This window comes from Carassius auratus, chromosome 7 (genome assembly GCF_003368295.1).
Source record: "Carassius auratus strain Wakin chromosome 7, ASM336829v1, whole genome shotgun sequence".
Taxonomy (NCBI): Eukaryota; Metazoa; Chordata; class Actinopteri; order Cypriniformes; family Cyprinidae; genus Carassius; species Carassius auratus.
The window spans coordinates 27,381,836-27,403,625 of record NC_039249.1 but is presented as its reverse complement, the minus strand read 5'-3'; the positions used below and the strand labels follow the sequence as shown (position 1 = coordinate 27,403,625).

General features: G+C 36.9%; 2 protein-coding genes across 6 annotated transcripts; one reads left to right on the top strand and one right to left on the bottom strand.

Moving 5' to 3' along the window:
- Window positions 1–478: 478 nt before the first annotated feature.
- Window positions 479–5,335, bottom strand: LOC113106384 (C-Jun-amino-terminal kinase-interacting protein 1-like). Its single transcript, XM_026268256.1, has 4 exons — window positions 4,941–5,335; window positions 3,147–3,282; window positions 2,235–2,316; window positions 479–1,224 (listed from the first exon to the last, which is right to left on the bottom strand). Exon 4 carries the CDS (start codon window positions 1,147–1,149, stop codon window positions 505–507), a length of 645 nt encoding a protein of 214 aa, XP_026124041.1. The 5' UTR covers window positions 1,150–1,224; window positions 2,235–2,316; window positions 3,147–3,282; window positions 4,941–5,335; the 3' UTR covers window positions 479–504.
- A 644-nt stretch (window positions 5,336–5,979) lies between these two features.
- LOC113106383 (equilibrative nucleoside transporter 2-like) lies at window positions 5,980–20,740 on the top strand. Of its 5 annotated transcripts, XR_003292475.1 has the most exons (16): window positions 6,088–6,103; window positions 6,181–6,377; window positions 10,007–10,177; window positions 10,376–10,423; window positions 11,471–11,611; window positions 12,322–12,467; window positions 12,607–12,746; window positions 13,055–13,189; window positions 14,540–14,637; window positions 14,748–14,823; window positions 15,801–15,895; window positions 16,015–16,117; window positions 17,522–17,607; window positions 18,210–18,409; window positions 19,230–19,516; window positions 19,603–20,740. XR_003292475.1 is itself a non-coding variant. In XM_026268252.1 (15 exons), exons 3-15 carry the CDS (start codon window positions 10,172–10,174, stop codon window positions 19,339–19,341), a joined length of 1,386 nt encoding a protein of 461 aa, XP_026124037.1. In that variant the 5' UTR covers window positions 5,980–6,103; window positions 6,181–6,377; window positions 10,007–10,171; the 3' UTR covers window positions 19,342–19,371. The 5 variants fall into 5 exon arrangements, 4 of the variants coding, with proteins under 4 accessions (XP_026124037.1, XP_026124040.1, XP_026124039.1 ...); XM_026268252.1 differs by lacking the exon at window positions 19,603–20,740 and having other exon boundaries at window positions 5,980–6,103; window positions 19,230–19,371; XM_026268255.1 differs by lacking the exons at window positions 10,007–10,177; window positions 19,603–20,740 and having other exon boundaries at window positions 6,089–6,103; window positions 19,230–19,371.
- Window positions 20,741–21,790: the final 1,050 nt, after the last annotated feature.

Here is a 21,790-nt window from a genome sequence, read left to right as displayed (position 1 = left end):
TTACAATCAGAATTGATTGGAAAGCAGCTGCAGTTACTTCTGTTTAATGGAGTATTGATTGCAATTGGTTTATGTTTTTAATAAAAAATATGGCGGGGAAGCAACTTAAAAAGGGCACCAAGCCTCTTGTCAGAGGAACTTGAAGTTTTGCTGGACCTTGCCACCAGGTCAGAGATCACACCCCTGTGGTCCACTATAACCTGCACCTTTATGGCTGCGTCTCCCTTTACTCTTTGTGTATCCACAAAAAAAAGAAAAAAGAAAATGTGCAGCACAACTGGTTCCAACATTGATAATAATCAGAAATGTTTCTTGAGCAGCAAATTAGAATGATTTCTGAAGATCATGTGACACTGAAGACCAGAGGAATGATGCTGAAAATACATAAAACTGTATTTTTTTCACAAGGTTGTGGGTTCAATTCCCAGGGAACACACATACTGGTAAAAAAAAAAAAAAGTATAGCATGAATTCACTGTAAGTCGCTTTGGATAAAATCATCTGCTAAATGCATAAATCTAAATGCTTAACATATATAAAAGCACACTTAATGGAAGAGCGTGAGCAGCCGTTCATGAAAACGTTAACAAATTTCAGAGAAAACTGCATGTCGGCTTCAGGTGTGGAGTCCTCTGACAGACTCTGTTTGATCCTGCTTTGTTTTCTTCCCCTGTCTTCATCCTCCTCATCCTCGTATGGAGAGGAGACACAGTTATCGTAGACGGTGGCCGAGTCGCTGTCATCACTGTATCCGTGATAACACTCTTTCAAGCTGACGAGCTCCAGCTGATCGTGCTCGTCCACCACCAGCGTGTATTTGACCGAATCGTACGAAAGTCCGCTCACGTCCGAGTTGCTCATGGAAGTCTGCAGCGTTCCCGACAAACCCCTCTCGTTGTCAGAGCTGTCTGCGATCACTTGGGAGAGCGCTGGTGTTATCTCCTGCTCTGGAGCCTCAGTGCAGCGCTGTATGGGCGTCAGAAAGATCTCTTCTGTAGGCTCAAGCCGGACGTCTGTGTGATAACGGATGCGCTCGCAGTGGCCCGCTTCTCTGTGCACGTCTCTGGCTTTGTAAGATGGAGCAGGAGCTTGAGTGTGTTTGGAGGGGCAACTGTTGGGTTTGTCGGTCGAGGTGCCGCAGTCTTTCATTTGAGTCCGACTCTGTCCCGGCTGGTGCTTCTCCTCATCGCTCAGACACGTGTTCACGAGAAGGAGCCAGCTCACCTGGTTACAGAAGGATCATGCACCAAAAAGTGAATTAATAGAGTATCAATCAAGTCAATCCACACACACAGACACACATAAATATGGTAGTCACTTTAATTATTCTGTTAAAATTCCAAGCAAAAAAGTAAAATATTTAAAATACTTTTATTTCATACTAAGTATAGTTAGTAAATAACCCAGAGCAGATCTATACAGGTGGAGCTGGGGATGGTGGAGGGTTTCAGAGAAGCTAAAAGGTGTTTTAATGTCACTATCGATGAGGATTATGATCTTTTGAATAATATGGGCCTTTAAATGCAATATGTTTAAATTGTAGCTACCCGAAGTACACTTGCAATAGTTCCACTTTAGCTCGATCAAATATACTATTAATAAAATAAAATTTAACCTAAGTGTATGTTAAGAGAGACACTTTAATGACTATGTTTCTTAACACACTTAAGTTCACTTATTTTGATGAGTTTATTACTTGTTATATTTGAATTGCAGTGTGTTGTTATTTTATTTTACATTTAAGGTTAATGTTTTTAAAATGTACTTAATTCAAACTTTATGTATCATTATTCATATATTTTAAGTTAACTTTATAGTTAGTTACATATTTTTCTTTATTATAAATGCTTGTCAGTACATTCAACAGCATGTTAACCGTATTTTAAATGCAATAGAAAACAATTATGAAATTACATATAAAGGTGTACTTAAGTTGGTTAAAAATGACTAAAGTTCAGCTAACTGCAATTATTATACAAAGTACAATACATTTTCATTCAGTTGTAATTAACATGCAATTAACAGTCTGAACACATTAGATTCAGTTCATACTTAAGTAAGTTCCTTTAAGGTATTTTATTTCAGTAAATGTAAATATATTGTACATGACACAATACTGAAAGAAAGATAACTGCAAAAACACAAAAATCTGTTGAAAGACACTTAAGTAGAGAACATGTTGTTTCTGCTGTGATGTCTTAATAAGCGCACACACATCAATGAAGATCTCTCACCTGTTTTAAGGGGCAGCAAGGTCTGGGAGATTTTCTGCTGCCAGCTGTACTTCTTCACAAATGAGTTGTTGTTTAAAGTGTCCTGTTGATGGGAAGCAACAGACAGGTTTTAGCTTACTAGCATAGAGATTCTGTGCATGATAACTGTGTATTGCATAGTTTTCTGTATACTGAACTCCAGTGCACAAATCTTCTCAGGGTTTAAATTATGAACACTACTCTAAACACACCTATAATCATTACCTGAGTCCAAAACATACCACTTTTATACCTATGAGCCAACATCACTTCCACTCTAGAATATAATAATAAGAAAAAAAAGTGTAACTCATTCCAAGCCATATAAAAGTATTAGATTATTTATTTTTAAAAGCAATGCAATAACTCTTTAGAATGTTGCTTTAGTATTTTTAAACTACTGTTTAAGGCTAAATCAACAAACATGCAATACATGCCTGTGTGCTTAAATAACCACCCATTAAGGACTTCTTCACTCATTGCTGAATGCCTTTTTTAATTGGTCTGAAATGCACCACACAGTTTTGTGCACAGCATTTGTTTTCTGAGCATACTCTTTTCTACTTCAAATGTGTTTTGTATTGTATATTTATGTTCTCTTGTAACAATTAACATTTAAACCGTAACTATATATTATAAACAGGACATTGTTGACTGTCTGGCCATTTCAACTAGATTAATTCATGAATGTGACTCGCCACCTAGAGGTGTAATGATGTAGTGCACTGGAAGGTCACTTCCTGAACAGAGAAATCAGTAATAAATTATGATAATTATAAATAACCAAAAAGCACAAAAGAAGAAAAAACAAGTCATATTTAAAACACAAGTACAGAAAGGAGGGATGGATTGTAACTGGCAGTGTCTGTTATATGATGTTTAATAATATCTCACATGTTAAGCGAGATCTTTTGTCATTCTGATGTCAGAGTCGTCACACCTGGACCTCAGTACAAATTGATCCTTGATTTCTGTGATTTCAGACAGGTCCTCATCTTCAAATCCATCCAAGCCTATGTCATGGGTCAACCTAGAAGAACCACAGCAGTTACTGATCAAGGGGGCGCTAGTGTATCAAATCTTCCTTTTATAGGCAAAATGATAGAAAATGTCATTTTTAATCAGCCGAACAAATACTTAAACTCATGGATACCTGAAAAATGTTCTATCTGTTGTTGAATAAAGCAAATCTGCAGGACCGGACAGTTTTAGCAATGTGGTCTGATAAAGTCAGCTGATCATCAATCATAACTCCAAGGCTTCTAGCTGTTTTTGAAGGAGTTATGGTTGATGTGCCTAACTTGATGGTGAAATTGTGATGAAATGATGGGTTTGCTGGAAACACAAGCAGTTCTGTCTTGGCAAAGTTGAGTTGAAGGTGATGGTCCTTCATCTAGCAAGAAATGTCTGTTAGACAAGCTGAGATGCAAGTAGCTACTGTCGGATCATCAGGATTATTATCCAAAGTCGCTTTGGATAAAAGCGTCTGCTAAATTATTAAATGTAAATGTAAATGTAGGATGGAATGAGAGGTAGACTTGAGTGTGATCAGCATAGCAGTGATATGAAAAGCCATGTTTCTGAATGACAGAACCTAATGATGCCATGTAGACAGAGAAGAGAAGTGGTCCAACAACTGAGCCCTGAGGCACTCCAATCAATTGATTGATTTTAAAGCACTTTGACTTGATTACAAATCACTCAATGACATAGGACCCAAATGCATTGCAGATATGCTCACTGAATATAAACCTAACAGACCACTCAGATCATAAGGATCGAGTCAATTAGAAACAGCAAGGGTTTACACAAAATAAGGGGAATCTGCTTTTTGTTATGCCACCTGCAGTTGGAATCAGCTTCCAGGAGAGATCAGATGTGCTAAAACATTAGCCACTTTTAAATCTAGACTCAAAACCCATTTGTTTAGCTGTGATTTTATTTAATGTGCGAGGTATCCGAAATGATTGCACTGTCTGTACTTATTTTAAATATGACTTTTTTTTCTTCTTTTGTGCTTTTCTGTTATTAATCTGTTTTTTTTTTTTTGTTATTATAGGGTTTAGATTGTATATTGATGTCTAAAACATATTTAAAGCATTTCAGCGTGAGGATGAGATGACAAAATGTGGAAAAAAAATAAAATAATATGGGGTATATTTTGTTTTAAACTATCTGAATGCATTTATGGCAGGAAGCAGTGACTTGACAAACTTCACAGATAACATTGTATTTATACTCTACACATGAAGCATTCTTATTTTAGTAACTGCTCTAGCTTGTGTCTCTAAAGTGGTATGAATGACCTCATGGTGTGCAACATACACATTCTCGGTCCCTTTCAAAATAAAAGTCTTCTGACATTACAATTAATAGAATCTGTATGATAAAATGAACTATTTAAAAAGACAACAGTTGAAGACAGAATTGTCGCCATACAGATTTGTATTAATGTCAGTATGTGAACAAACAACTGGCAAACGACAAGAATTTCATTGCAATGCTTAAAATAATATTGCAGACAAATTATTTAAAGATCCTTGGCATAACAGAGTGTTGCTATGCAACAAAAACAACGATCTGCTACAGATGTTGCATCTGCTGCTCATCAAAACACATGCACTAACACAGAAACATCTGATATATTCTACCTCCAAAAACACAAGCTCAAAGAGAAAAGACCCTTACCATTTCTCCCATTGCTCCTCTGACCATTCCTCTTTGCCATCACCGTTGGGAGTCCATTCTGTGAGCAGTGCAGCATGGGATTGTTGACATCTGGTCAGAGCTCGGTGACAACCTCACACGTGGCTCCAGCATCCTCATGTGTGCTGTAGAATGAATGAATGCTGCATTTTTCTCACTGTATGTCTCTGTCCTTGCTCATGTGTTTACCTGCATCCTCACCGGGCAGTCTACAACATGACCTCAGGAAAATACACAAAAAATGGCAAAATAAAAGCTTTGCAGAGAGATGCTGCATGACCGTGTCCTGCTTACACACAATAATACTAATAATAATCATGTAGTCTTGTGTTTTACAACATCACCCTTCCTCTCTGCTTCTGGTCTTCAATGACACCCATCCCCCATCTCTCTCTCTCTTGTGCTTTCGAAGTGTGTGAGAGAGACATGAGGTGTTATATTGTGTGTGTGTGTGTGTGTGTGTGGGTGCAACCAAATCATAACTGCTCTTCAAGTCAAAATAGTAACAAACTGTGGCAAGAAACCAAAAGAACATTTCATTTATTTTTTTAGAAATGCTAAGAAAGTTAACAATATGACGCTATATATTATTAAAATGGGTGGTGAGGATTACTGTGATGTTTTTATCAGCTGTTTGTACTCTCATTCTGACGGCACCCATTCACTGCAGAGCATCCACTGATGAGACACTGATGCAATGCTACATTTCTCTAAATCTGATGAAGAAACAAACTCATCCTAATTTTGGATGACCAGAGGGTGAGGAACTTTTTTTTTTTTTTTTTTTTTTTTAGCACATTTTAATATTTGGTTAACTATTCCTTTAAAATAACCTTTAAAAAACATTTCAGGTTCTTTATTAGCATTGATGTTTCTGTGAAGAATGTTTAACAACAGTGGAAACTTTACATTGCACAAAAGGTTATTTGAAGAACCTGCAAACCTGTTTTTGGAACCTTTGTGTTTAAGTTAAGAACATTTCAATCTAAAGAACCTTCCTTCCGCTATAAAGAGCCTCATGTCCAGTGAAAAGGTTCTTTATGGAACTAAAGCAAATAAAGAAGGTTTATTCCGAAGAGGGTTCAGGATACGGACACAGGAGTTATTTTGCACGCTCAAGAGGAACCACACATGCAGTTGGTGAAGTCAGTGAAATAGATGAGATTTTTGTTGATGTACAAAAAAGTAGACCCACAGAAACAGGTTCTCTTTCCTCCAGCAGAGGGTGGTTTCTAACAGCCGCAGCTTTGCCAACTTCCGAAGAAACCCACGAGAAAAAAGACCATGCGGTGTTCATCCTCCTGAGAGACGCGCTTCTGAAGAAATCAGTCCGTGTTTGGAAGCGTGTGGTGGACATTACGCGTTTTGAATCGGGGAGATGAAGTGAGAGGATAACCAAAAAAATCATCCCGAAAACAGGTGAGTAGATAAACCGAACCATGGCTGATTTCCTCAATGTGATCTTTCTTTCTCGGTTCAAATGTGAAAACTTTGCGAACTCGTTAAATAATGACGTCAAAATAAAAAAGTCATTATGTTTCTCTGGCGCGCTCTCTCTTTCTCTGCGTCTCTCAGTGAATTGAATTGAATTGAATTATCTGCTGTTTATTCTAGTCATTTATGGCATTGCCACCGGCTGGAAGGAAACAGAGCAGCTTTTGTCTATTTTAGTCAAAACAGCCGATGTTTGAAAACCTATTTCAAGCTCCATGTGAGAAAGAAAACCAATTCAAATGACGCGAACGCGTTGCAATAAAATAAATTGATAAATAAAATTCGACTTAAATTGTTCATTTCTTAATATATATATAAAGTTTTTTGACAAGATGAAATTAAATGTAAGTTATGCACTTTATACACGATATGAACAATAAACATGATATACATAATTATACACTAGGTTGCTTTTAAATTCAAGTTCTTATATAAAGCCAATATTAAAGCGTTTACAAACTTTCAAAGTTTTAATCTCATAGAAAGTCATATAGTATCAATATAATTCTCCAATATGATTAAACGTAAGGCAAAGACACAGTGTCTCATTGAAGTAAAGCTCTCACAGATCTGTGATTTACTGTAAGAGAAAAGTAAATCATAAGAGCTTTACATTAGACAGAGACCCCTGTTGGATGTTAATTCTTGTCTGATATCTAGATAACAGTTTTAACAGTTTAAAGCAGAGTAGACTTCTGGTAAATCACAGTTTTAATATCCTGACTGATATTGCTAGAGTTTTAATATGCAGACTGGTTCTTCACTGCACGAGCCACGACTGAAGGGGCCTTGAAAGAAGCTAGTGAAGCCGACAGAAAGGAGAAGTAGTTCTGTGTTTAGAAACAGTGTTTCTCGTTTCTGAAGAAGGGGTGGACAGGCTGAAGATAAAGAGACGTGTTTGTGTTAAATCTGTTCTCTGAGGTTGGTTTATTCTCAGAATATAAATGACTCCACGACAAATAAGAAGCTCCACTATAAACCAAAGGACAAGTCTTTCAGATTTATTGAGTGTGATGCATAGAATGTTTACAATATACTCAAGAAGGTTTTGATGGCTACTATAAAAACAAACAGCATCATGAATATCAGAATTATTTGCACGCACTCTTCTTAACGAGCACATTATCAGATTAGTTTTGTGATCTTTCTTTTAAGTATGAAAAAGTACTAAAACGCACTTTAGGTTTTATACTGCAAACCAACTATCAACAACTAAAAGCAGCTCTGTGCACCTTTACTGCAGAGTTAAAAGTAGGATGCTTTTTAACTAGATTTGTATTTTTTCTTGCACTAATTATTTTTTAATACACTGCAATCTTCACAGAAAGTGCATGATTTTTGAGATCTAGCTCAATGTCGATGGATGGATGGCTCGATATACTTAAGATTTTTCTGTAGTGTTTCCTATGTCTCCCATCCAGTCGTATAAAATCAACTACTGTAGCTCTTACAGAAGTATTAGAGCGGTCACTAAAGAGTTAATCCATTGACATTCCCAGCATATCTGCCTCCCTCATGTTTCTCTGTAAGTGTGTAAACTGTTTGTGTATCATTACTGTGTTTCTTGTGAAGATAATCTGATAGCTGCTGCTGTCGGGATCAGACGCCTTGAGTTTCACAGTGGCTCTTTCTTTGTTTCCATGCATTACTGAGAGAAATGGGAAGAAAAACCCTCCAGGGTGTTTTCTGCCTTATGAACTCAAGCCCCCCAATGTGTAATAGTACATTTAAGTGTATTTTTAAAAAGAGTATGTATTGCAAATCATATATTTTAAAAGAATATATTTAAGTGTGAACTAATTGTAATGTTTTTGGACACTTAATTGCATGTTAACAGCAGTTAAATGAAAATGTGTTGCAGTTGCAATTTATATGAAATGCAATTAGCTGAAATTCATAGAGTTTTTGACCCACTTTGTCTTCCATCAAACCCTGTAATGTCTTCTCCATCCAGTTGCTGATGAGGTAGAGACATCTTTTTAAGACCCAGTCAGTTTCTGATGAAGTATCTAGTGGTCAGTGTTTTTCCATGTTGTCGAGCTGTGTCTCCTCATGATTCAGACGTGCTGGGCGTGTTGTTAAGGACGTTCTGTTAGAGACTGGGTTTGTTTACACTGCTGAATGGCTGTGGTAGTGATACGTCATCAAACTCATTGTGTGGTGTGTCGTTATGAGTCACCTTGTGCTTTGCATTGTTCCCTTAGCTACACTTTAGACCACAGCACTCAGCTAAACCCTGGCCTGTAATAGTACTGACTCTGTCTCTTGTGGAACAGGTTTGTCATTGCCGGTTAAAATGTATAAAATGCAAAGCCTTCCAACAGCTGGTGTAAAGTACAGTAGGCTACTAGTAATTAGGAGTGTGAATCTTCAGGCACTTCACCATCCGATTCCAAAACGATCGCACACGTCTCACTGCTCAAATTCTGTTCAATGAAGCTGCCACCAATGTATAGCGCGTACACCTTTTTACCGATAACGATAATTCGAATATATTACGATATATTGCTCGGTGTGTAACTGTGCTGATATCTTAAGGACTTTTGTGGACAGCTGACTCTTGATGTTTTTGATATTCTTCATGTTCTGTGCAGTGGTCTGATAGAAATTAATCTTTAATAATATGAGTTTTATATTTATGGGCATTTTTACCTTTTAAAAAGGCTTTAAAAAAAAAACTGTGCATTATCATTTGAGTCAAATTCTTACATTTAATCAGTGAATTAGAATAAGACATTAATGTTTAGTTCAGAACATGAATGCTTTTAACCTTCAATTACAAATTCATGAATAATGTTTCAATACATTAAACATTCAATGTTAAATACCATTTTTCTAAATTAATTAAATAATAAAAATATCCTCTGAATGTGAAATTAAAGCCGCCAGTAGGTGGCAGCAAATCAGTGTAAATAAGTGAGTAGCTGTTATTGCACCGAATCATTTAAACGAGTGATTCATTCAGGAAGGAAACACCGTCATGTTGCTCAGAGACGCTAAACAGTGCTGTCGCTGTGTTTGGAGTTATTTTTGTGTTTTATTAGACTGAATCATGCAGTGAAAGAACAAACTTGAAATATTTGTAACTAGACATTTGTAATGAAGTTGCAATTTTGTACGTTTAAAATATTACATATAAAATGTAATAGACCTTTTTCACATTGCCGAGTTTCTCAGCAGCAGAAGTCGTCATAGTTGGGTTAACTTCAAGAGCAGTGAATGAGATAAAAAAAATAGAGAGCGAGAGAGAGAGAGCATACAAGTGCACATTCAGTAAAATTATTCACACATTTTTCACAAATTTCTTTCATTTCTTCTTTTAAACTATACATTTCTTCATGTCACCTGCAATTATGAGCTATTTTCTGTCACTATGTAGTAGTCCATTGTCATCTACCTGTGCATTAGCTCCAGTTTAGCCCCATCCTCAGACAGCACATGTAATTCAGTTGAGCTGGGTGTGTGTGTGTGTGTGTGTGTGTGTGTGTGTGAATCTGAGAACCAGCTGTGACGTGAAAGCTCCTCCTACTCTCTCACTTCCCCTTTTCTCACAGAAACGCCATGTTTGGCCACATGCACACTCACGTTTAGTGTAGATAACACTTCAGTGTGGACGCGCTGCAGCTGCAGCAGTCATGGACAGACGTTGTTCTTCTGGACACTCAGTTCTGTGAAGGGACTGCAGTATGTCACCTAGATCTTTACCGTATTAGGAGTAAATGAAGGTGTGTGTTTTTCTTATTTTCTGCATTTTACCTTTGAAGCAGCCGGAAGCCAGTGTGTGGATAGTTTCACAGATGTTTTAGTCAGTTTAATCTCTCTGAGCTCTTTTGTGTTGAGTGAATCCACGGCTGTAGCTGAGGGATGTGACATAAAGCTTGGATCGTGTTTTAATGATTTTAATGTTTAATGTTTTTCGACAGGCGCCAGCTGTACAAAATGAGCCAGAGAGAAGACGCCCCTGCAGACCGGTACGTTTTTCACTGTAGATTTAATTTATTTTGCCTTAAAAAAAAAAAAAAAAAAAAAAAATTCAGCCAAACTAAAGGACTGATGTTATCTTCGTGAACCACAGTATGTGATGTGAAGGCCAGGGACTGAGTTTAATTGCTGTAAAAGCACTCAAGTGAGTCAACAGAACAGACTGTAATCAAGCATCAACCTGGAGTCATATTCTGCATGTTTGTAGCAAAGTTCACTTACAGTATTATACCAGCCATAATTCTTGGTTTATTTCTGTTGATATTAAACTCATTGTTATTAATTGAGATGGTTTACATAAAGATTTTGAACAGACTGTGAATCTTCCAGCTGACTGTGGTCTCTCCCCTCTCCTCTTCCTCTCCTCTCCCATCCTCTTCCTCTCCTCGTCTCTCCTCTCCTCTCGTCTCCTCTCCTCTCCCATCCTCTTCCTCTTCCTCTCCTCTCCCATCCTTTTCCTCTTCCTCTCCTCTTCCTCTTCCTCTCCTCTTCTCTTCCTCCTTTCCTCTTCCTCTTCCTCTCCTCTCCCTCTTCTCTCCTCTCCTCGTCTCTCCTCTCCTCTTCCTCTCCTCGTCTCTCCTCTTCCTCTCCTCTCCTCTTCCTCGTCTCTCTTCTCCTCATCTCTCCTCGTCTCTCCTCTTCCTCTCCTCTTCCTCTTCCTCTCCTCTCCTCTCCTCTCCTCTCCTCTCCTCTCCTCTCCTCTTCCTCTTCCTCTCCTCTCTTCTCCTCTCCCATCCTCTTCCTCTTACTCTCCTATTCCTCTCCTCGTCTCTCCTCTTCCGCTTCCTCTTCCTCTCCTCTCCTCTCGTCTTCTCTCCTCTCCTCTCCCATCCTCTTCCTCTTCATCTTCGTCTTCCTCTCCCTCTTCCTCTTCCTCTCCTATTCCTCTTCTCTCCTCGTCTCCCCTCTCCTCATCTCTCCTCGTCTCTTCTCTTCCTTTCCTCTCCCTCTCCTCTCTGCTTCATCTTCCTCTCCTCTTCCTTTTCCTCTCCTCTTCCTCTCCTTTTCCTCTTCCTCTCCTCTTCTCTTCTCTCTAGCGGTTTCCTGGTGGGGATCATATTCTTCATCCTTGGCCTGGGAACGCTGTTGCCATGGAACTTCTTCATGACGGCATCTATGGTAACGGAGTTTGGAAAACATTCCAAATATGCAAATTAAGCAGTGCGCTGGTCAGACAGGTAAAGCACAGGATGCTCTCAGAAAATCCTTCAGACAGATTTGCTGGAGCTGCACAGTTGTTCCATTTGAAAGGCACTTAATTAGGCTGAGAGAAATTCCTCATGGACATTGATCTTGCTTCGATCTGAATTCTCCAATAAGTTCACTAATTGGTTTGCCAGCCAGGATTAAACTGATTAGATATTTATCTTATTTTCCTGCACTCACTGTAAGTGTAATATTATTAGTAATTTCATTTGAATGGTTTAAATTTTTCAGTATGTGTTTTTTTTCACACCACGTTTCGTGGATTTGTATCACTCTGAAAAGCAAAATGTGCAGCAGTCATTCATGTGCTAAATGAAATGCATCACTAAATGCTAGTTTTCCTTAGTGTGTGTTTTAAGTCATTTTGTGAATAAAATATAGTATTTAATGTTATTATATATAAAATGTATATTTACTATATGTAATATGGTTACATAAATTGGCAATGGTTAATTATTAAGTTGCTGCATGTTATTTACTGTCTTTAAAGCAATGATGTGATGTGTATATACCCTACTTTATACAGTAGGTCATCTGCATCAGCTGTCAATAAAAATCAGTGCTGCTCGATCGCTAATGTTGATGTTATCCAGGCCAGAGTGTTGTGTTGGTTTACTGCAGTGTAATACTGCAGTGTAATAATGGCTTGTTTATTGCTTCTGAAGTCATATTTGTGTTACAGTATTTCAACAACAGACTCAACGTGTCTGAACGGAGTAATGAAACAGAAACCACCAGGAAGGAGTATTATTTCAATAACTGGATGACTCTGCTGTCCCAGCTGCCTTTGCTGCTCTTCACTCTGCTCAACTCTTTTCTCTATCAGTGGTGAGAAGTGAACACACAAAGCACATGCACTTCACATGAGTATTTTAATATCTTAATGCACACTGCATCATTCAAAAAGATGCAATATGCAACAACAATTGTATTGTGTTTTTCTTATACCTGATCACTTGTGTTTCAGGATCTCTGAGAAGATGAGGATAGCAGGCAGTCTGGTCTTCATCCTCATCCTCTTCATCCTCACAGCTGTGCTGGTGAAGATCCCAATGGAGGAGGACCGCTTCTTCTCCGTCACCATGGCCACCATCTGGTTCATCAACTGTTAGTGACTAGTCATTATTATTATTATATATAATATATCTCTCTCATCATTATGTCAACATGGCAGCTTGGTAATCTGGGAGATATTCTCTTTTATTACATTCTCTTAAAGTGACAGCACTTTTTATTTAAATGCTAATCAAACAACAAAAGACAAGGAAATCACTCGTTGCTCTTGATTGAATAGCTTTTGAAATGCTAATAAGAATTAATCTTTAATTTAAACAAAAATATGTGATGTTATTTTACATTTGATTACGTTATTCAATTTCTGTACTTAAAATGTCTCGTGTGTGTGTGTCTCTCAGCGTTCAGCGCTGTGTTACAGGGAAGTCTGTTTGGTTTGGTGGGTTTGTTGCCGCAGAGGTACAGCGCTGTCTTTATGAGCGGACAGGGGCTCGCTGGGACATTCGCTGCTCTTGCAATGATCTTCGCCATCACAAGTGAGACCCTTTTTTTTACTTTGAAGTTAGTGTGTAATGTGGCCGTTTGAGCATATACAGTATCTGTAAAGTTACGAAGCTGAAAGTTCAATGCAAATTCAGGTCAGTGCTCATTTAGATCATCAGCTCAGCTCCATTTATACACTTATTTTCACATAGCTATGAGAAGCAGACGGTTTAGCCAATCACAACACACTGGGCTACTAACCAATCAGAGCCCAGTGTCTATATCTGAGGGAGGGGCTTCATAAAAGCAGGAAATGATCAGCGTGTTTCTCAGAGAAGGGACACAGTGGTGTGGAATAAAGAAATTATGTATTTTTTATACGAAGCTTGAACACATGATAGGCTGCACCCCGTAAACACAATCAATTCTAGAAAAAAAACACTGAACCACCCCTTTAATGTTTTTTTTTTTATGGAAGCCCTTTTCTGCCACTAAATAAAAAAAAATAATACAAGGTAATTGCTTCTTTTTCTCACAATTCTGACTTTTTTTCTCAGAATTGTGTGATAACTTGCAATTCTGACTTTTTTTTTTTTTATATAAAGTCAAAATTGCAAGTTATAAAGTCTCAATACTCTCAATATCTTGAAATTCAGAAATGTATATCTGAAAAAATATCCCGCAATTCTGACTTTGTAACTCTGAGATAAATAATTCTGAGATAAAAAGTCACAATTACATTTTTATTTTCATTCAGTGGCAGAAACGGGCTTCCATTCGTTTTTTGGCGTTTTCATTTTGTCATTTTATAAAACATATTTCTATATAGTTACTATTATACAAATGAGATGATAGTGGGACAAATTTTAATTGTGAAATTTCTTGCTAATTTAACTACACAGTAGGGCTTTACAATTAGTCACATTTCTAATCGCGATAACAATCATTGATGCCTCAATTACGTAATCATTAAAATCGGCAATTAATCGTTCAAAGTCCACTTATGTTATTCGGGCGTGCTTAAGATGTGTTTTTTTTTTCTTCATATTATCTTAAGGGTTTTTCACATTATTTTTATTTGTTTTTAGTATAATATTATAATACCATTCATATTTTTACTTTTATAATTTAAAAAAAGAAACCAATCTCGATGTGTAGTTGTCATTTGAGGCTTAATACCATAGAAAAGTACGACATGCATTTGCATCAAAAAATGGTATCATTCAATGTAAATTATTATCATCGTAATTAATAATCACAATTACAATTTCAAGGGAATAATCTACAATTATGATTTTTTGTGATCTACTGTTGCCAAATAAACATTTCGGATGTGAGCAACCTCTTGTCTGTTTCTGTATAGATCTGTTCACTGTGTGTGTGTGTGTGTGTGTGTTTAACAGGTGAAGCTGATAGTGAGTCTGCAGCTCTGGGTTATTTCATCACTCCGTGTGTCGGGACCCTCGTCACGCTCTTCAGTTACATGCTGCTGCCAAAACTGGTCAGTGAGTGTGTGTTTAGATGTAATCCTGTGCAGTTTCTTATTCAGCTGAATCTGAGACTGATCTCTGGAGTGTGTGTGTGTGTGTGTGTGTGTGTGTGTGTGCGCAGGAGTTTGCTATATTTTACCTGGACAGCAAACGCAAGAGTTACGAGCTTGAGACGTCCAGCCATCTGCTCCCTACAGGTGAAGCTTAGTCTGTAAACTCAGATATTAGTTGCATTTCACCAGTGATTATAGATTAAAAGCACTTTACTTTAGAAATGTCATTTCCCTAACACTAGCCTGTTTCTAAAAGAGTGCACGTTAAAGGAACATACGTAAGAATGAACTGGATGTAATGTTCTTGGATGCCTAATATCATGTTAAGGTGAAACTGTATTATAAATTCAATGTATATTAAATACTGTTAGCTGAACTGCTTTTGGCCCACTTAAGTAGAACTTAAGTGCATCTTTATGTGTAATTTTTAAAACAAATATGGTTAAAGTACTGCTGAATGTACTGACAAGCATTTATGAAAAACTAAAATACACTTCAATGTCGTTTCTATTTAAGCTTGTGCATTTAAATATATTTATAATAATGAAGTTGCAATTTAGTGCACTTTAAATGTATTATTGAATAACACTACAGTTAAAATGATAATTAAGTACTTTACATGAGCTTTAGTATATTAGTCAACACATGATAAAAAAAAAACTGTAATACTTCAAAACATGACAAGATTATTAATGCAATGATATATAGACCTGGATTTACAGAGAGGGCTTGGACTAAACCAGGATGAGGACATTTAAGTCATTTTTATAAACATGCCTTAGAAAAAAGTATCACTTTTATGCATCTAAAGACAAAACAAATGCACTGAGATGTTTTAAGATCAGTCAGTGCATGTTTCTTTCACTTGAAACCGCTCCGATTGACATTTTAGTCTCGGCTTAAGCCTTGTCTGTGTCATGTACTTTAACCTAAAACTTAATTTGACATTATTCCAGAGGTCACTTTTTAAAAGTTTGTTCAGAAACAGTCATGAAAGTGTCTCTTTTAGTGGCCTTTTACTGAATTAATGTTGTATTATTTGCGTATATATATCCTTTAATCACATTCAGTGTAGTCCAGCTGTCTTGTTCCTCACGAGTCGAAGGTTTGTTTCGTGACAGATGCTGCTGAAGACCGTGTGAAGAGCAGCGGTCCGTCTAATGGCTCGGTGGTGAACGGGGATCAGAAGAGCTCCATCCTGCAGGTCTTTAAACAGGTGCCGCTATGGTTTTCCTTCAGAAACTCTCAGAGCCTGTGGTTTAATCTGGACGTTACTAACACTGCTGATTGTCTTCATCTTCATCATCATCATCTTCATCATCTCTCTGTCTCTAGATCTGGGTTATGGCGTTTTGTGTGACGTTTGTGTTCACGGTTACTCTGTCAGTTTTCCCTGCGGTTACGGTGGATGTGAAAACTGTGTACGGAGGGAAATGGGGTACGAAACACACACACATTCCTTTATTTACAATTTGATTATATATATATATATATATATATATATATATATATATATATATATATATATATATATATAATAATATATATATATATATATATATATATATATAATAATATATATATTATTATTACATTATAATTACTGACAATGTATTAAAAACCCTAAAAAAATAAATCAAAATAAATATTTTAAGTCTACTGTTGCTGACAGATGATTGTTGTTTTATGAATTAGGGCTTATTGTATTTATTTATTTTTCCTGAGAATGAGAGTTTGAAGCAAGATGGGTTGAATTAATGCTTTCCTTAAATATTCAACTGAGGCATTATCTAATTAACCCCCTAAGCGCATGACACAGCATTATAGTAATTTACCACTTTCTCCTGATTTCGCAATGATTTCCTCTTTTCCTGATCACTTGTAATGAGGATAAAAATCTAATAAGTTTAAACAATTCAATATCTATTATTTCCTGAATATTACTGATGAACTGATCAAAAAGTAGGCTACTGTTCACATGCGTTTCACATGTACTTTCTCCTGTTTTATTGTTGGTTTCATACTTTTCTGATCATTTGAAATGAGGATAAAAAGACGAGATAAAAATAAAATAAAAACATGCATGGCTGCCCCCTGATGACATCATAATATGCAAATTAGATGAGTATTTTGACACCCCACATAAACTCGTGGTCATGCTCAACATTTTTCTAATTGACAGTAGATCTCTATCTTTAAGCCCTTTCAAGCCACAAGCTTTTGAAATATTGATGTCAAAATCTGTCATTTTTTCCCAAGAAAACCTGGAGCCTAAAGGGTTAATTGTTAAATTGGCATGCGTTTTCAGAAAAACATATTCTGAACATTAGATATTAGCAAAAAAAAAAAATTTCCACCATGATTTTAGTAACAAAATGTTGTATAAATCATGTGAATAACTTCTTCAGTAAAACCTCATATAGATCACAGATAGGAACGAAACGAGTGTGACGTCTGGTGTATGTAAGCAATGTAAGTGAATGAATTGAAATCTATCAACATGAAAAAAGTGAGTGTAAGAAACACTTGCATGTGTATTTTGCATGTTTTCTTCCTATTACTCTGAGAGAAAGACATGTTATGGAAGCAGAATCTCCAAACTAACTAGTGCATGGAAAAAGCAATGCTAGATGATTAACAGAGTCAGCGCACAATCATCACTTTCAGAAGAAGTGATGGTGTCAGCTGGAAACTAGAGATGGAGCGATCGATTCAGTCAGATTTGTGCTTCATTTGCCTGATCCGGTGGATCTCTAAAGAGTCACACACTTCAGACGCTTGCAGTGTTTGACTGGGAGACGTCTGAAGATGCACATCATGTTTGTCTCCCTCTCTCTTTCAGAACGATACTTCATTCCTGTTCTGTGTTTTCTCTTCTTTAATTTGATGGACTTTATTGGCAGATCGGTCACGTTAGTTTCTAAGTGGGTGAGTGAATTATTGATGCATTTATGTTTCACCACCAACAGAACTGCAGAAAAAAATACATTCAAACAAATATTTGTTGCTTTCTTAGAAACCTTTCTATACCTGAGTGAAAGCAGGTAGCACTTACACTAGAATTGGTAAAAATTGATCAAGACCGACTGAAAAAATATTTTTGGTTAATGTAAAAAGCTTTTAATTGAAAATAAAGCTTTTAATGAAAATAAAAAATGAAAATAAATTAAATTATATATTTATTAGACACACTACCATGCAGGGATTCTGGGTCACACACACACACACACACACACACACACACACACACACACACACACACACACACACACACACACACACACATATATATATATATATATATATATATATATATATATATATATATATATATAAATATAAATAATCCAGTTACAATAAAAACTATAAAAACCTTTTTTTTTTCTTTCTATCATTTAATCAAGGAATCCTGATTAACAATAAAAGAGGACAGCTTATGAGAAAGTGTTTCCTTTTTCTGTGTTTATATTGTGTTAATCTTTCAGCTTGGTGGTCTTTCACACAGAATGTGATGTTTCTGATTTCTGCAGCCGTCTAAAGACAGTCGTTTGTTCCCGCTGCTGGTGGTCTGTCGAGTGGTCTTCGTCCCGCTGCTCATGATGTGTAACGTACAGGAGAGACACATCATGCCTGTGCTCTTCTCAAACGACGTCATGTTCGCTGCCATCATGGTGTTTTTCTCTGTGTCCAGCGGATACTTTGTGTGTCTGTCCATGACCTACGCACCACAGTGAGCGCGCACACACACACACACACACACACCGAGTGTAATATATTTTTGAATTAAATTAATTCCTGTGATCAAAGCTGAATTGTTAGCATCTTTACTCCAGTCCTCAGTGTCACATGATCGTCAGTTTTAGAGAAATGTAGCATTGCATCAGTGTCTCATTAGTGGATGCTCTGCAGTGAATGGGTGCCGTCAGAATGAGAGTCCAACACTCCAGTCCATCAGTTCACATCTGGAGGAGACAAAAGCTGTGTGTTTGTAAAAAACAAATCCATCATTTAGACATTTTGAATTTCAAACAGTGATCTCGGGCTATAATATGAATCCATAACACTTCCTCCTTTATAAAGTCCGTCTCCTGTTGTCTCTCACATCAAAATCCAGCCACATATTAGTTTAGAGCTGCTTTCGACTGTAAACAGTGCTTGACCTGTGCAGATTTCTCTCCTGATTCACTTTTTTACAGGAGGAAGTGTTATGGATTCATATTTAAGCCCGAGGCAACTGTTCAAAGTTAAAAATGTCTAAATGATGGATTTGTTTCCGATTATGTCTTCTCCAGAAGTTAACTGATGGATTGGAGTGCTGTTGATTATTGTGTTTTTATCAGCTGTTTGTACTCTCATTCTGACGGCACCCATTCACTGCAGAGCATCCACTGATGAGACACTGATGTAATGCTACATTTCTCCAAATCTGATGAAGAAACAAACTCATCCTAATCTCAGATGACCGGAGGATGACCATATTTCCATGCTCCTTTAAGACATGGCACACATCATGAACTGATGAAGCTGATGTGCTCTTCCTCTCTGTCTAGACTCGTGGAGCCTAAAGATGGCGAGACGGCCGGTGCGTTGATGGCGTTTTTTCTGGCTCTTGGTCTGTCTCTGGGAGCTGCGTTGTCGTTCCCTCTGCGTTTTCTGGTCTGACCTCCCCGTCTCACTCTCGGCTCTCGGGCGTCTGCAGAAGGGCTGCGATAATAAATCAATAACAGCAGATGCTGCCCTAATCACTTCTTGATAGGTGATGCATCAGGATATATTCCCAGCCCTTGTCTGTCACAAATGTAACGGCATTGCACTTTATTTGACAGCTTAAAAGAAAGTAAGTTATGAAAGGGACATTATAATTTGCATTTCTTTAAATAATGAAGTCTTTATTACTGATATATTTGCATTTTCTGTATACAGAGTGGGATCCGATAGTCTGAGACCACGATCACTTCAGTTTGGGGATTTTGAGAAACATGTATTGCATAAAACACAGCATCTCTGATTCTGCACTATTTCTGGGTCAGTAATCGCATAAGAGAAAAAAAAAAGTGCGACTCCTTTGTGCTCTTTGCCCAAGTCATGCTGGGAAAACATGGATCATCAGGTTTGATGTTTCCTCAGCTTTTCAGATTATGCTGATAATGGGGAAAAACAGTGCATTAACACTAGGATTCACAGATGCATGGACTTTGTGCTGTAATGCATACGACCTTAAGCCTGTCACATGTTCAAACACGCATAGAAAGATAGTGAAGACACCCATCTGGAAATGAATGTAGTATTTTTAGGGTCCCGCAGGCGAGAGAAGGTTATAAAAGCTCTCCAGATTGTGATGCGTTTGTTTTTGATAACAGTAAATGTAATTTGGACTCTTAGACCAGTTTTCAAACCGAGCTCCAGAGAAAAGTTTTATTTGATTTGACAATTATTATCAGTTAGTTGTGTTTCATAAAGACTGGTTGAAATAAATCATGTTACAAATATTCTGAACTTTATATAATGCTGATTGTTTTTGAGAGTTAACAGAAGAGACGATGACATGAAGTGTCTGATTATATTTGTACTTTTTTTTTTTTTTTTTTTTACATTCGTTGTATGAGGTTTATAAATGATAATAAATTAAAAAACATCCAAAACGTTGTAGAGAACATTTAAATCCGTTAAATAAAAATGTATGCTGAAGGACACTTTTATTTGTGCTTGTAGTGAAATATAATACTGTATCAGAGGAAAATTACAATATAAGGAAATCTATCACAGTAGTCTGTTCTAGATCCAGCAGCAAACGTCTCAGATTAAGGCAAAACATCAGAAATGTCATTAAATGCACTAATGATTGTTTTTCTTTATAACGATATGATTGATATCAACACATTGCTCACACACACACAGTTTCTACAAACTAAATCTGTTCTGTCTATTACGAAACAAAGGTGGTATCTCAAATATTTTAACTTTATAACCAGGATGTTATATAACCAGGTGTTTAGTTTTATTCTTTATTTTTTGCTGTGTAACACTAGCAGTATTGCTTACATTTTTTACCATGATTTTATTTTTTTATAATAATAAAAAAAATTGACTGTAAAATCAGACATATTGATTTCCTTTGATCTCAGGAAGCTCTGTATTAAAAAAAAAAATGCTTTAAGATTATTTCCAATACTAAACCTGTGCCACTTAAAAGGATATCAGTTTGATTCTTTTTTGGTAAATATTTCATGAATGTGCATGCAGAGTTTCAATGCACAAATGTGTTTTGAAAAGGCTGCAAATCTGGTCAAAATGTGGCCCAAACTGACCATCACCGGTTTTCATGCAGTTTGACAAAACCAACACTTTGAGAAAAAACATTTAAAAAAGGCAGAAAACCTATATTAGTGTAGCATCAAACACTGAAGTATGAAATGTATGAAATATGAAAAAGTACAACTCAAAAGAGTTGAAGATTTGTCTTCTGAATTGTCCAAGAATTCACTTTTCCTTTATCTCGTTGACTTTGCACCCAGTTTTTTTATGCAACAGGAAAGAGATATTCAAGCAATTCTAATGATCAAATAATAGAAAAATACATCATAACCGATGTGCCATATAGCCATGTTAAAGCACAAATGCACGTGTGTGGATCAGTAGAGCTGTTTCTCCAGTCTCAGTGAAGTACGCCAGATTGTAGTGGTCTGCTGGTTTCTCCACAAACTAGCAGTACACAGCTCTATCATTCACAGTGTGTCATCCAGTGTCTAGACAAATACAGGACCTGTGTGAGTGTGTGTGTGTGTTCATGACAGCACAGCGAGTGTGACGGCTCCTTTGGTTTTCTTCAGAATACAGAAGGCCTCCTCATGAGGGACTCGCTCCAGACTCTGGCCGTTAACGGCGATGATTTGATCCCCACGCTTCAGACGCCCGTCCTGATTTACATATGAGTGTACAACCTGAATTGAAATGTTCATTTAGAAATCAGAAACAAAACACACCTTTTGAAGTTGAAATAGAAGACTTTATTGATTTTAAAATAATTTATAACTTTGAATGTCATACTGGTTCAGAACAGCTGCAGTATCTTCCTCTAGGGGGCAGTAACACTGGAGACTCAATGAAAGGC